The 15574-nt window shown below is 37.9% G+C and overlaps 1 protein-coding gene across 7 annotated transcripts in view; it reads left to right on the top strand.

Annotated features, from left to right (window-relative positions):
- Positions 1–15574, top strand: part of PDE7B (phosphodiesterase 7B) — a 184195-nt gene that overhangs the window by 145869 nt on the left and 22752 nt on the right. For all 7 annotated transcript variants that reach the window (XM_039323462.1, XM_039323457.1, XM_039323451.1 and 4 more), the window contains 4 exons: positions 3328–3479; positions 6145–6208; positions 8172–8267; positions 12250–12350. In XM_039323462.1, the coding sequence (XP_039179396.1) occupies positions 3328–3479; positions 6145–6208; positions 8172–8267; positions 12250–12350 (413 nt within the window). The remainder of the gene's footprint in view (positions 1–3327; positions 3480–6144; positions 6209–8171; positions 8268–12249; positions 12351–15574) is intronic.

Raw genomic sequence — 15574 nt, 5'->3', positions numbered from 1 at the left:
AGTCAGCTAAAGTGGCCTGCAGTACTGCACTCTAACTGCTGCGCCACCTCAGCTCATTGTAATCCCTTAATTAAGGGCAGAGTCGGGGCAACTGGAAGGAGCTGAGCATTTACTGGCTGGATGCCCTTCCTGATGCCATGCAGAGTTCACAGCAGATATTTTTTCTTTACACTGTAGGAGAGAAACATCTGCCACTACTTAGGATTGAACTCTGAACCATCCAAGTGATCGTCTTCACCACCAGGCCACCACACCACTCTATTATCAATGCTCATAAATAAATCAATAGCAGTTTTTAAACTATCGATGATTTTATTATTTGCCTCATTTTAGAGCTGGACTAAATTTTAGAGCTGGAGTAAACATTGGAGACAAAAACAAATGCTTGTTAGTTAGAGAATAGATCAGAAGTCGTAATTCCTTTGATAACCAGTTTCACTGTGAAATTACCTTTCTTGCATTTAGGACATCTAGGAAGAAGGGTAGGAGGAAAAGTGTTTGTTGACTTGATTCTAGTAATTTCGATATCAAATCAAATAATGAAAGAAGACAATGACACTTGTATTAGAAAAATTATATCAATTTTTTTGAAAGATTGTTATTCATCAAAACAATGTCCTGATATTAGTTTGCAAACACAGTAAAGAATTGTTTTTGCTAAATTAGGTGAACAATAAACTTAAGTATTTCTTTTGGTACTTAGACATTTTTCCCCTATAGAAAACACCTGGAATTGGTGCTTCTTTTTCTTCCCTTTCCCTGTCACTATAGTCAGTGATGGCGAACCTTTTAGAGACCAAGTGCCCAAAATATGGCCCCGCCCCCACTCCACCCCCTGTCCCGCCTCTGCTCCGCCCCCACCCCACCTGCCTGCAGGGCCAGTCACCCTCTCCAGGACCCACCGCAGATCTCCCAGCAGTGCCATGACAGCAACGCCCTCTGCATGCACCCTGCAGCATCAACTGTGCGTGATGTGGCGTGAGGGCAGAGTCTTGTCTACACTGCCTGGCTGCCATGTCCTTGGCTGCACTGCTCCATGTGGGCCATGCTCGGGGGCAACTCTTCTCCAGGAGGGCTGCTGGTGAGGAGGGGGGGTCACAGAGGGAAGCAAGGCTGGGGCAATGGCATGTGTGCCCACACAGAGGGCTCCGAGTGCCACCTCTGGCACTCGTGCCATAGGTTTGCCACCACTGCTACAGAAGAACACATGTGCATGCAACTTGCTTTTATAAGAATACGTGTGCATGCAACTTGCTTTTAAGAACACATGTACATGCAACTTGCTTTTATAAATTGAAAGCCTGAAGGCCAAGGTGGTTGTTTCCCTTTGACTACATATAAGGTATTGTGGCAGCAGCTGAGTGTGTGATAAAAACGTTTTTAAATAAGTGAACATTTACTTTAAATAGGCAAAAATTAAGTTCAGTCAGTGGAGCCCATGGGAAATCCAAAGTTTTTAGCCTTAAAATTCCATTTGCATTAACCAGGTAAATTTTATTTTGGAAAGACTAAAATGTTTAGTTTTAATACTGAAGGGAAGATGTGTTTTCTTTTTCTTTATTTAATTTAAGAATGTTATTAAATCACATTTCAAAACAAATATATCCTAGGGAACCTTGTAAAACATTTTAAAGCCTAAAGTTCTGAAATAAAAGTAGACAATGTTTTGTATGTGTAGCTCTGGATCTGGATATTGAGTCAGACTGATTATCCACTTTAATGTTCTCTGTGAAATAAAGCAATCTTTTCTGTTATTTGATTCCAAACAACAATTTGGGAAATGCTATACTTTAATGTGGGTACGCCTTAGATAAGTATTACTAAAGAATGTGGAAAGTATTAAAAAGGAGGGACACAATAAGGTTTAATTTGAAATCTCTGTGTTAGGTACTCTGTGTTACGGTCCAAAGATGAATTTTAAAAAAACGATCAAGTTTTGCTCTTTGAATATAACAGTCATTTTAAGGAAGCTGTGCAGAGATATGTTAGCAAGGTAAATAAAATTGATTTTTTTATATTTTGGATTTACAATGTAGAAGGAAAACACTGTGGATCTGCCAGTCAGAGCAAAAAGACAGTAGAACAGAGATTCATCTAAAATGTCCTTGACATTAAATGCAGGGGTTAAAATATTGTGGATTGTAATCACATTTTGTTTCTTAACTGAAATACAGTATGAGAACACACTAAAGGCTACCAGGTGCAAAAATCCAGATGACCACCAGATGAAAGCAAAGGGATGTATGTAGGAAATTCTAATTTTTGTGCTATCCAGCAGGCAATCCAGATCAGACTACTCTAATACATTTAAATAATTCTCTTTACTCCTATATCTGTTTAGGCCGGGGCTGGCTATAGACATTTTGGCACTCTAGGCAAAGTCATATCCTGGTGTCTCTTATGGTTTGACTCATTGTCTGAGTTTGCTAAGAATTTCAAAATGATGTCCTTTTGTTTCTTTTTCCTTTGACATTTGGAGATTTACAGTTGTGATTTTCAACCCTGGACCATATACATTCTAAATCATTTTAAATACCCCTTATTATATGTCAGCAACTCTGTGAAATTATATTTAATCCTTGAGCAGGCACACTGACTCACAGGGCGCACCATTAGCGCTTTTCTCTTTTTTGTGTGTCTTTCAGAAATCTTTTCAATTTTGATGCTCCCTAAAATCTGATGCCCCTATGTCGGTGCCTAATCAGCCTCAGCCTATAGTCAGTCCTGGTTTAGGCCGTAGAAAACAATAGACCAGTAATATTTTGATTCTTCCTAGTTTTGACCATTTATCACACTTTTCTCTTTGGCAAAGCAGAATATGATGGTAGTATCTTACTTTTTGTAACTTTTCTTTGGGAAAAGAAGAGCATAATTATCCCAAAGGTGCTTTTTCATGAGGAACTGGACTTTCTTTTTTCTCTTTGAAGACCATCCAAAAAGTTTCTTCAGCTCTGACTGGATGGTGAAGAAGCTTCTTGGATGAGAAGCGAAACGTCTTCAAAGAAAAACCTCATGAAAAAGGACCTTTGGGACAACCGTGACCTGGATGACTGAGAATCTCCATAGACCAGTGTTTCTCAACCTTGACAATTTTAAGGCATGTGGACTTCAACTCCCAGAATTCCACAGCCAGCAATGCTGGCTGTGGAATTCTGGGAGTTGAAGTCCACATGCCTTAAAATTGTCAAGGTTGAAAAACACTGCCATAGACAAAGAGCATAATTAGATTATGCAGGAATTTTAAAACCGGCTAATCAAGGTTTGGCTTTTGTGGAGTTGTTGTTCATTGCTTTAGTGAAGATCTTCTGTCCCCATTTTTTCCCATAGATACCATTTACTCAGGAGAAATCGGAACAAAGAAAAAGGTTAAGAGACTATTAAGTTTTCAGAGATACTTCCATGCATCCAGGCTATTGCGTGGAATCATACCACAAACTTCGCTGTACTTACTGGATGAAGACTACCTTGGTCAAGCAAGGGTAAAAAGCAATCTATTCTTTCAAGTTCGGTTCTTATAATCAAGCTTCATTTGGATTTTCATTCCTAATTTAACCATAATTTGATTAATTGATATCCTGTCTTTATTATTTTTATGAATAACTCAAGGCAGCAAACATACCTGATACTCCTTCCTTCCCCATATTTTCCCAACAACAGCCCTGTGAGGTGGGCTGGACCCAGAAAAACTAAATGGCACAAAGTCACATACCCAGCATTCATGCCTAGAACTCATGATCCCCCAGTTTCTATCCTGGTGCCTTAATCATTAGACCAAATTGGGAATGATGACAAGCTTCCTGGTATGTTTGACTGAAAATGAATCATGAAATAAGTTTGCAAACACTGAAGTCACAGTTAGGATTTGATTATCTGAATCGGGCCACTGTGATGGATAAAGCTGTATTAATTTAATCCATTTGCCATATAAGCAAGGTTGATTCTAAGGCAGGCTAACTTAAAGAAGTTGACAGAAAAAAAAATAATACTGTAGAGAATAATCTTGTGCATGTCAACTCAGAAGTCTGTCTTGTTGAACTCTTAAATATATAGGTATGGAATTGTAGCTTTCATCTTTAGCAGCACCATATCCAAGTAAAACTATTGTGGGATAAATTCAAACCTTTCAATCAAGCCCCTTTATCTATTTTAACTGATTTAAATGCAGGTAATTCTTGTCTTACAACCATTTGTTTAGTGACCATTCAAAGTTACAACAGCACTGAAAAAAGTGATTCATAAGTGGTTTTCATACTTATGGCCTCTATGGTCACGTGATCAAAATTCAGGTGCTTGGCGGCTGGTGTGTATTCATGACAGTTGCACTGTCCCTGAGTCATGTGATCACCATTTGTAAGCTTCCCAGCTAGCTTCCGACAAACAAAGTCAATGGGGGAAGCCAGTTTCGCTTAATGACTGTATGATTCACTTAACAACTGTAATGATTCATTTTACAGTTGTGGCAAAAAAGGTTACAATATGGGGCAAAACTCACTTAATTGCCTTATATGGTCATAAATCGAGGACTACCTATATCATGGAACTTAACATTTCAGTAACATTTACTTTAACAAACTCAAAGAGAACCTAGGAAAGATACCATGGATGAAAATCCTAAAGGGGAAAACAACTCAAGCAGCGTGGGAAACTCTGAAAAATGCGTTCATAAAAGCCCAGACCAGCACAATATCACTGAAAAAGAAAAGCAAGAAATTCAAGAGGAAACCAGCATGGCTGCACAAAGATCTCTCTGACAAACTGAAAGAGAAAAAGAACAAATACAAAAAATGGAAAGAGAGACACATAACTAAGGCCGATTATCAGCAGACAGCCAGAATATGCAAAGAGGAAGTCAGGAAAGCAAAGGCTCAGAATGAACAAAGACTTGCAACAGAAATCAAAGATAATTTTAAAAAAGTTTCTTCCAACACACTAAGAAGAAGAAAAAAGTCAAGGAAACTGTTGGTCTACTAAAAAGAGAAGCTGGCAAGGAAATAACAGACAACAGGGAGAAAGCAGAGCTGCTTAACTCATACTTTGCATCAGTCTTCACACAAAAAAAACTATAGCTCAACATACCAAAAAAACCACTGCCAAAGTCAAACTAGAAACAAAAATTAAAATAAGCAAGAAAATGGTAAGAGAACACCTATCCGACCTTGACAAGTATAAATCACCGGGACCTGACAGATTACATCCCAGAGTTCTGAAGGAGCTGGCAGGTGTTATCTCAGAACCATTACATCACATCTTTCATAAATCCTGGAGCACTGGGGAAGTACCTGAGGATTGGAAAAAGGCTGCTGTGGTTCCCATCTTCAAGAAAGGGGAAAAAACAGAAACTATAGACCAGTCAGTTTAACATCAATCAAAAAACAGATCTGTGAACTAGAAGCAAACAAAGTTATAACTAGTAGCCAGCACGGGTTTATTAAAAACAGATCATGCCAAACCAATCTTATTTCATTCTTTGATAAAGTGACTAAACTAGTAGATTAGCGAAATGCTGTGGCATTTGATAAAGTAGACTAGTAGATTTGGTAAGCTAGAAAAAGATGAAATAGACAACATCACCACCAGATGGATCTGTAGCTGGCTGGCAAACCATACTCAACGAGTAGTCCTCAATGGCACTACATCCACATGGAGAGAAGTAAGCAGTGGGGTACCACAAGGTTCCGTCTTAGGCCCAGTACTCTTCAATATCTTCATAAATGACTTAGATAAGGGAATTGAAGGGGAACTCATCAAATTTGCAGATGACACCAAACTGACAGGAGTAGCCAACACTCCAGAAGACAAACTCAGGATCCAAAAAGATCTTGACAAACTTGAACAATGGACCCTATCCAACAAAATGAGTGTCAGTGTAGAGAAAAGTAAAGTTTTACGTTTAGGCAGGAAAAATCAAAGGCTCAAGTACAGATTGGGCGAAACCTGGCTCAAAAACAGTAACTGTGAGAGGGAGTCACCTATATTGCAAGAATAAAACTTGATTTGATTTCCAGGATAGCTCTAATTCTAGATGAGGCTTTCTTTGTGCAATTGTTATCTTCTATTTTAAGGATGCTGTTCATTTTAATAGAAAGCGCTTTACATTTAAGTTGGCACATACAATTATTCTGCATTTTATCTTTCTGTTTCCAGCATATGTTATCCAAGGTGGGAATGTGGGATTTTGACATTTTCCTGTTCGACCGCTTGACAAATGGTAAGATACAAAGAAACAGCACAAAATACTATTTCATTAAATGCATGTTCAACAGTGGTGTTTCATGTTTTCACTGATTGAACTCAAAGTTGTTCCTTCAACCTTAAAGCTTGTTTTGTTGAAACTTTTCTTGTTGCACAACATGAAGCTTAAATGAACAGGGTAGAAAACTGCAAAAAAAAAAATGCCTTTTTACAGCTGTGATTGTGATATCCTATATCCTGGAATCTACTCTATGAGGAATGGTGTCTTTAGAGAAACATCTTGGCTATTGTTGGTTCAAAGGTACCAACTCTGTAACTGTGGACAAAAGAGAAATAAAAGGAAAAGAAAAGAAATTGTCCATAAGATATCAAAAGTCTGTAGAGATTTGTGCAAGTTCACAGCACGTGCATGTTGCTTCTTGTTCTCATTGACACTTTTAGTCTTTTCCCTTCCTGGTTCAGTATATTCCAGCCTCGCTCCTCTCTCTTTATCATCCAGATCCTGCTAAAACAACCATCATATCTTGCTGCTACTGATAGTTTTTGTTATTTTTAAAGCAAAACAAACAAAATCCAACAACTGCTTTCTTAGTAATTTGTGTAATTGTAGATATAACTTTAAAATTACCCAGTTAGAGTCAGCCTTAGGCTATGATGTCAGGAGGAAGACTGGGGCCAGAATTTTTCCCCCAGACTTCTTAGGTGGTACATGTCCCCAGCCCTGCCAAAAAAAAAAAAAAAAGTTCTATAAAATTCAGGGTGAAGCTTTGCTCAAAGTATCCTGGATGAGTTTTTTTTTAAAAAAAAACTTTCAAAATGCATTGCACTGCCCATAATGGTACAAGATTCTTTTTTGCACCTCAGCCTTTGGTGTGAATTCTGGCTTTCATTCAAAATGCATCCTACTGTCTTTTCTTCTTCAGGAGAAATGTAATAATAACAGATATGTTGCACAAAAGACAGCTTGCTGATTTTAGCCGGTACAATGAGCAGTGCCTGAATAGCACCATGGGCTTAGTCTGTTGTTCCTTGAGAGCAAAAAATTAATCTTAGTGCATACCCAGAATCTTCTGTCAATACATGGAACATCCATGAAGTATAGGCGGTCTTCAGCAAAGTATAAGTGTGAAAAGAATAGGATATTTGGACATCACTGAAAACTCCTGGACATGTTCTTCTAATATGCAGGTCATCCTTGACTTAGAACCATTCCTTTAGTGAACTGTTTAATGTTATAATGGCATTGAAAAAAGTGATTTATGACTGGTCCCCACACTTAGGACCATCACAACATCCCCACAGCCACATGATCAAAATTTGAGCTTATGACCGGTCCTCATCCTTAGGACCACTGCAGCATCCCAACAGTCACGTGATCTTAATTTGGGCACTTGGCAAACAGCATGTATTTATGAAGAGTCACTGGGTCCCGATTTCATGTAATCACCATTTACGACCTTCCCCGCCAGCTTCCAAGAAGCAAAATCAATGGGAGAGGGACCCAGATTCACTGCAATGATTCTCTCAACAACATAGCAAAAAAGGTTGTAACATCAGAAGCAACCCGGTTAACGCCCACCTTGCTTAACCACAGAAATTTGGTCCCAATTGTCATTGTAAGTTGAGGACTACCTATATTCATCTGTCTGTGTGGCAAATATAAGAAATACTCTTATTTCGTATCTGAAGTTGGCCTAGTACTACTAGAAAGTGGGTAGAAGGATTAAAACATCTCTAGTAAAAAACTAAAATTAAAATAATACTATCTTGATATAGTTGCAAGCCCTCTAGATGTTCTGAAAATGCCTTTAACTGCCATGCTAGCTGGGAATTTGTCTTGGCCCAATAAACTTACTTGTTTAGGTAATCAAAAACTACTGGGAAGATTTCCAGAGTTACAGAACCTGCATTCTATCTATTTTATGGTATAGTACTAAATGCAAGTAACTGATATGCTTTTTTTGTTGTTGTTCTTTCAGGGAACAGCCTGGTAACCTTGTTGTGCCACCTCTTTAATATACATGGGCTTATTCATCATTTCCAGTTAGATATGGTTACATTATACAGATTTTTAGGTAAGCACATCCTTCCATTACCTGTGAATGTTGATGCTATCTCTTTAAATACCTTAGGTTCAGAATCTCTGAAGTTAGGTGTGGACAACCTAGGATGGCAGAGATTTCTGCATCCCATCTTCTCAATTTCTTTTGATGGCCCCTGGAGCTATACTTGTTTGGTACAAATGATAGTGATGTCAATGGATGAAACACACATTATGATGCCAGAATGTGGACCTTAACTTTTCATATTTGCTTGGGGTTTGCATCATGATCTCACCGTACATATTTCATTGTCTTCCTTTACCCTGCTATCTGACTTTCTCCACTTGACCCGGTTTGTCAAATAGCCATTTCAAACTAAACAAGACTATCTCAACCCAAACTGAACATAGGGCTCAACCTCCCATCTCCCAAGCTACAAGGTAACCGTTTCTTTTTATGTCATTCTGTCATAATGTTGATTTCTCCTCATCCCCAGTCCACAGCTACAGTTATCTTTAGTTACTTTGGTTTCAAAGAGTGATTTCCTTCTTCTCCCGACATTTTTTTAAATGGATATGAATTAGCACACTTCAGTGTTGGTTGATAATGTGGTCAAATATAAGAGCTGCCCTGCTTCTACTATCGACTTTTATATTATATTTATATACCACTGAATCTGCCAACAATTCATGGCAGTTTGGGTTGATAATTAAAACAGTCATTATAAAATGTCAGTTAAAACATTCCTAGTAAAAAAAAACTAAAATTAAAATAATGTTATCATGACATAGTTGCAATAATTGGATGGAACAATATCAATCCATCCAATAAAAAAGCATAATAACACAAATAAATGTTGTATAGGCTCTGGCAGGCACAAGCTGATTTAAAGTGGGGAAGTTCTCTGGAAAGAGAATTGATTTGATGGTTCTATCTCTGTTGGGTACATTACAGATTTTTCAATTATTTGGCTGATCAGGAGATTCACGTGATCTCTCTCTCTCTCTCTCTCTCTCTCTCTCTCTCTCTCTCTCTCTCTCTCTCTCTCTCTCTCTCTCTCTCTCTCTCTCTTTCTCTCCCTCCCTCCCTCCATCCATCCCTCTCTCTCTCCCCCCCCCATTTGTCCATCCATCCAGTTTGTGTGCCGTTGCAGTTCCATACACTCTGACTGCTTTTTGCTTTTTTTATTGTTTTGGTGAGAAGCAATGCAATTTTGCCTTCTTCATTTTGACCTCATGGCTATCCATAGGCTGTATCTGCTAATCCTAACCCTATCTTATTTGTCTCACCTTTACTTTTATTTTTCTTATGTGGGAAAAGGTTTATAAAATACATTCTTCTTAAACGCCAAGTTAGTGTGACAGTTTATTTATCACTTCTCTGCGAAGTGAAATTGAACAACTACTTGGCACAATCAAAGCTTAGTAGCAAAGTGATAGAATTCTCACTTCTGTTGCTAACAAGAGTCAAAAGGGCAAAAGAACCTTGTTGTCAGTCTTTCAGCTGAAATGTGAGTATTACAGGATTAGGAAACCCAAATAGGTTAAGAAGTCTGCAAGTGCTAGACTGAAAAAGTAAAAACCCAAACCAAGTATGTGGTCTTTTCGTTGCCTCACTACAGGAATGATTTTTGCCACGTGTCCATTTAAAACAATCTCCGTGTAGTCATTTAGATTAATTTATAGAGCTATAAAGGAGCCATTTCAACATCAAATTGAATAAGGGATGTACATTTGTTTGATTACTTTGTTATCAAGGTTTGTCTACTAATTATTTTGTTATCAAGGTATTCCCAGATATCCCAGATAATGTATGTTCTGTTAAGGGTAGCCACTATCTCCCTAAGTCATTGCTACTAGTGTCAAACTACTTTTATCCTTTTTCCTAATGTTTACCTATAATCTGCCTTCCTATAATTGAGGATGATTATTCTTGTTCTAGAGTCCACGGAGATTGAGAATAAGTCTTAATTATCTTCTTTGTGATGCTGCTTTTTTTAAAATATCTTCTTTCAGGACTTCCATTCCAATTTCTGATTCATTTTGATAATGATAATGATAATGACAATGATAAAGTTGGAAGGTACCTTGGAGATCATCTAGTCCAACCCAGGAAACTCTATACAATTTCAGACAAATGGCTGTCCAGTCTGTTCTTAAAAACTTCCAGTGTTGGAGCATTCACAACTTCTGGAAGCAAGTCATTCCAATGATTGATTATTCTAACTGTCAGGAAATTTCTCCTTAGTTCTAGGTTGCTTCTCTCCTTGATTAGTTTCCATCCATTACTTCTTGTTCTGCCCTCTGGAGAATAGTTTGACTCCCTCTTCTTTGTGGCAACCCCTGAGATATTGGAGCACTGCTATCATGTCACCACTAGTGACATTTTCTCTGAAGTCTTGTTCATGTCTGGTGCCCAGAAGGTCTGACCAATGCAGGTTTCTTCTCATAATATACCAACAGTGGTATATTTCAGAGCTGAACCCTAAATATGGAAAGAAGCTCTTGAAAGATAGAATTAGAATGGGGTGTATGGGGAACCTCACAGGCCACACTGCTATTTCCTGGTGGCACTGGCTTCACTTAGCCCAGAACAATTGTGTAGGAGGTAAATATATGCTCAACATATAGGGGCATGCTTTTTGTACAAAAAATACACCATCTCATACTCAGATTCAACATTAATCCTATTGAAATTAATCATGAATCATGCTGAAACCAGTCAAGGAGAGAACCAACCTAAAACTTGGGAGAAATTAGACAGTCAGAACAATTAATCAGTGGAACGACTTGCGCCCAAAAGTAGTGGGTGCTCCAATACTGGAGGTGTATGGAGAATCTAAGTCAACCAGGTCATAGTTGTCCCAAAGATGTTTTTTCACTTCTCATCCAAGAAGCTTCTTCAGCTTGTTGGATGAGAAGCAAAAGATCTTCAAAGAAAAACAAAAAAGTCCAGTTGCCTAGTAAAAAAGCATCTTTGGTTTAATACTGGAGGCTTTTAAGAAGAGATTGTACAACCATTTATCTGAAATGGCATAGTGTCTCCTGCTTGAGCAGAGAGTTGGGCTAGAAGATCTCCAAGGTCCCTTCCAACTCTGCTATTCTGTTTTTCATGTGAATACAGATATTAAGGGAATATTATTCAAAAATCTGAGTAATATCAGGACCTTAGGAAAGAAAGTTTATGCTTTTCCAAAAGTGTGATTTTATAGTTCAGGGTACATATCTTTTTACAATAATGGAGGCTTCACTTAATATGCAAAGTACAATTTAGAAAAGAGATTGGAGAGACTATGCTCAGTTTCTGTTTATGACACTATGACTACAACCATGACTATAATAGTGATAGTATAAAAATATAGGTATGTTACCGTATTTTCCAGCATATAAGACGACTTTCTAAAGCATAGAAATCAGTGCCGAAGTTGGGGATCGTCTTATACGCCGAGTCGTCTTATACACTGGAAATTACAGTAGTTTCTGGCATATAAGACAACTTTCTAGGCATGCAAATTGGCGCCGAAGTCGGACATCGTCTTATACACCGAGTCGTCCTATACGCCGGACAATACGGTAATTAAATTCACACAGTTGTCATCTAGTTTGCCCCACTGTATACTAAGTGAAATAGGCAGTATTCCTATTTCATCAATCATGTGATTGCTATCTGGTTTTAGGAATAAGAGGTACTGCTCAGCTTTAGATCAGGGACCACCTTGATCCATAGAGAAAATCAGCCTTGGATAATAATACCATTGTAGATTTTCCTCCTTTTTTTTTCCTCATAAGGTATTTATTTTTCTTCTGACTTTTATTGTTTTCATTAAAAGCAATAAAAAATGATTTAGAAACAAATCTTTTCCACAGTATAGATTTTCTGTTTAACCAAAGGAATGATAAGCTATTGAAATCTTAGAAAGAGCTCCAGTTTAAAGTTTAGCTATCAGCCCAAAGTGTCAAAAGCATTTGAATCACAGAGTTGAAGAAAAAGTTCACATCTCTTCTGTTCCTTCTAGGTATGGTGCAGGAAGATTATCACAGCCAAAACCCGTATCACAATGCTGTCCATGCTGCTGATGTCACGCAAGCTATGCACTGCTACTTAAAAGAGCCCAAGGTAACCACACAAGTTTAGCTGAGAATTTCTATAGACCACAAAGCAATGAACTCATTTTACTAAGAAAACAAAAGTGCACCACAACTGTACTTATGTCAGTAAAAACCGCCAATGAAATCTCCAATGTTCATTCCACCTGAGGTATGGAACATAAAGAACAAAAAAGGATGTAGCCGTTCAACCAATCTTAAAAATAGAACTTATCCAGCAGGATGGCATTATAGGAGAATCAGGATCCAAGAGACAGCCTAGCCTATCGATGTTTTGAAAAATTGTCCAACATCTTATGAGATGGTTAAAATAAAAAGTCTTAGAACTTTTGTGAGAATGCCCAAAAATCTTGAGATCTCATGAAAAATCTGATAAGTTCTCACCCAAGTTGTAGAGATGTTAATGGTCTGGGTGCGGACTGTGTGGGATTTAGGCAATTCTAAACATTTTTTTGGCTCAAAGTAAATTGAGAGAAAGGGTGTTACAGTCCAGAAAAACTTGCCAGTGCTTGGTCTGGGGTTCTTTTGACAGTGTTTTGAAAACTTGAAACTAAACAGCATTTCCTGATTTCAGACAAATGAAGTCTGATTTGTTTACAGTTAGAAGTAGATGCTTCCAGATTCTTTTTCACAGAAATGCCAAAAGAAACAAAAGAGAAATGGAAAGCGTACAAGCCTAAAATTCATGCCAGTTCATGTCCATAATACAGAATTTAACATTACAGTCAAACTGGGCCATTAAAGTAGATGAATAATGCCAGTTTGCATTTGCTGAAAAAGCAAATTGTTGGAGAAAGGCCTTAACAGGCTGAAGAGAAAGGAGACGTGTTCAAGAGTTCTTTGTACCCAATTCATTCCTGGAAACCCACTTGTGTTGATATTTTTTTTCCCACTTACCTGAAGTTCAACATGCTGGGACAGAAACTTTAAAAAACAATTTACAGAGAAGACCTGCAAGGGGGAAAAAAGTCAACCTTGCCTCTATTGATTCTTATTTTTAAATATAGAAAGATAACCTTTATTGTCATTTTTTTTACTATGAGTCCACTGGCCCACATTAAAAATGAAATTCTGTTGCCTGCTCTCAAAAGAAAGTATATACCTACCTGTAAACATACATAACACACATATACACATGATACATACACACACACACATGCCTACATCCATACATATGAGTATATAGGGTGAGGGCTGAATAGACCCGTAATGCGCTCTAGCTAAATGGTTGGCATCACAGAGACTATAAGAACATGCTTCCAAATCCTGGCTTACACTCTGACGATGTCAGCAGGCGCTGATGAAAGCTCAGTTTTAATAAATTTTTAATCTTAGTGATCTGTGTTTTCCAATTTGTCATGAATATACCCAAGACTCGCATTTTTAGGACAATTTATTTGCAATGGTGGCAAATATCTGTAGCTCGGGTGTAGAATGAGGGTGAAGGTTCGTTCTCTGAGGTTGTTGGTTGGGATGCTTGTGATGGGTTTTGTGATAGAGAGGTTACATCAGGCCAGTGTCATTGGAAGTTGAACTGCTGATGGGGGAGAGGAGGGGCTTGCGTGGGTTGGTTGAGGGTCAATGCTGTCTCTGTTTGACTATGCATTTGATTTGGATTCTGAGGGGATCGTAGGTTGGTTGTAGGTCAATATGTCTGTTGATGGAATTGCTTGTGAAGTGCCAGCCTTTGATGAACTCACGAGCGTGGTGGGTGATAGCCTGGCCGATGATTTTAGTGTTGCTCCAATCGAACTGGTGTTGTTTGGTGTTGGTGTGGGTAGAGATTAAGGAGTTGGGATCATGGCGTTTGACTGCCAGCCGATGTTTGTGGATCATGATTTTTAATTGACATGATGTTTGTCCCATGTAGAATTGGTTGCAATCATTACAGTTGATTTTGCAGATTACATTGTTTCTTTCATCCTTCTGTCAAAAACAAGATACCTTAAGCCTAATCCTAATCCAGTATACTTTTTAAAATTACTAATATTCTTCACCTGAGATATCAGTGGCTACATAAAATATCTGAAACATTCAGATATTTTTATACTATACAGCTGCCTGCAACTTAGACCCAATATTTATCCTTTTTCACTGATACCTGAAAGATAATACAGTACAGGTCAATAAGGTAAAGTGATTCTAGATGAAAAGGCCCAGTGGAAACGAGAGAATACAAACCGGAAAATATTTTTTGTATTTATTCCTAATAAAAATGAAAAAAGCTGCAATGGTTCTGGAAAAATGTTATTTTTTTTCACAAATTATTCAATTCCCCTCAACCGCCTTATCTGTCCTGAGTATGTAGCTGCTTTTTTATGCACATAGTACAAATTCAACACTTTTTCCAATAAAAATTATAAATCAACATGTTACTTTCTAGCTCCAAAAAAACAAATTGAACTTTATAGAATATTTGCCAGAGTTAAAATAGTATTGCTTGTTTCTGAAGGTTACACACCGTACCTGGATTCAGACTCTGATTTATTTACTTAAATTTATTATTCTCCCAACTCCAGTAGACTTTGGGGGACATACAAAGCTAGAAAAAAAAACATTAAAAAACATCAAATCAGACTGATAGCCCAGACTAAAATAAACTTATGAACAATGAAATCAAACAAAACAAAACAAGGGCCACCCTAGGCAAATAATGAACTTCAACCCTAAGCCAGGTTTTCAGAGCTTTCTGGAACCTTATTTTTAATCTTAACCTTATTTTTTATTTTTATTATTTCATTGCTTTACTATTGCTATGTTTACATTTTAATCGTTTTTTCCATTTTACTTGTGTAAGCCACCCAAGGCAAGATGGGTGGCAAACAATTTAACTAAAAAACAAACAAACCTCAGGAAAGAAGACACTTTCTGACTTTATCTCCCAATGGAAGGGCTCTGTTCCAGAGGATAGAAGGCTTCCCCAGAGAAAGGGACATTTTGTTTTCAGTGTGTTAGAAACCAAAAGTGTTTTTTTCTCCCCTTAGATTGGCTATAACTCGGTATCCTAGAGATGTCTCCAGGAGGAAGAGAAGGGGGAAGGGAGGAATGGATAGTGTTATATACTTCGTTCACGTGCAAATGATGAAGACACAGGGCGATGTTGAACAACTCTTTATTCTCCTTCTAACAACACCCAAGCAAAAACAAAAGGCACGCAAGCCTTTTTATATGGTCAGGAACCCAGACAACATCAACCAACGAAACAGAGCGTTTTCGCACCATGCGCATGCGCAC

The sequence above is a fragment of the Crotalus tigris genome, unplaced genomic scaffold, assembly GCF_016545835.1.
Source record: "Crotalus tigris isolate CLP2741 ecotype Arizona unplaced genomic scaffold, ASM1654583v1 scf7180000017611.44802233496:7321179, whole genome shotgun sequence".
In the NCBI taxonomy this organism is placed as follows: domain Eukaryota; kingdom Metazoa; phylum Chordata; class Lepidosauria; order Squamata; family Viperidae; genus Crotalus; species Crotalus tigris.
This window is presented reverse-complemented; position numbering and strand designations above follow the sequence as displayed.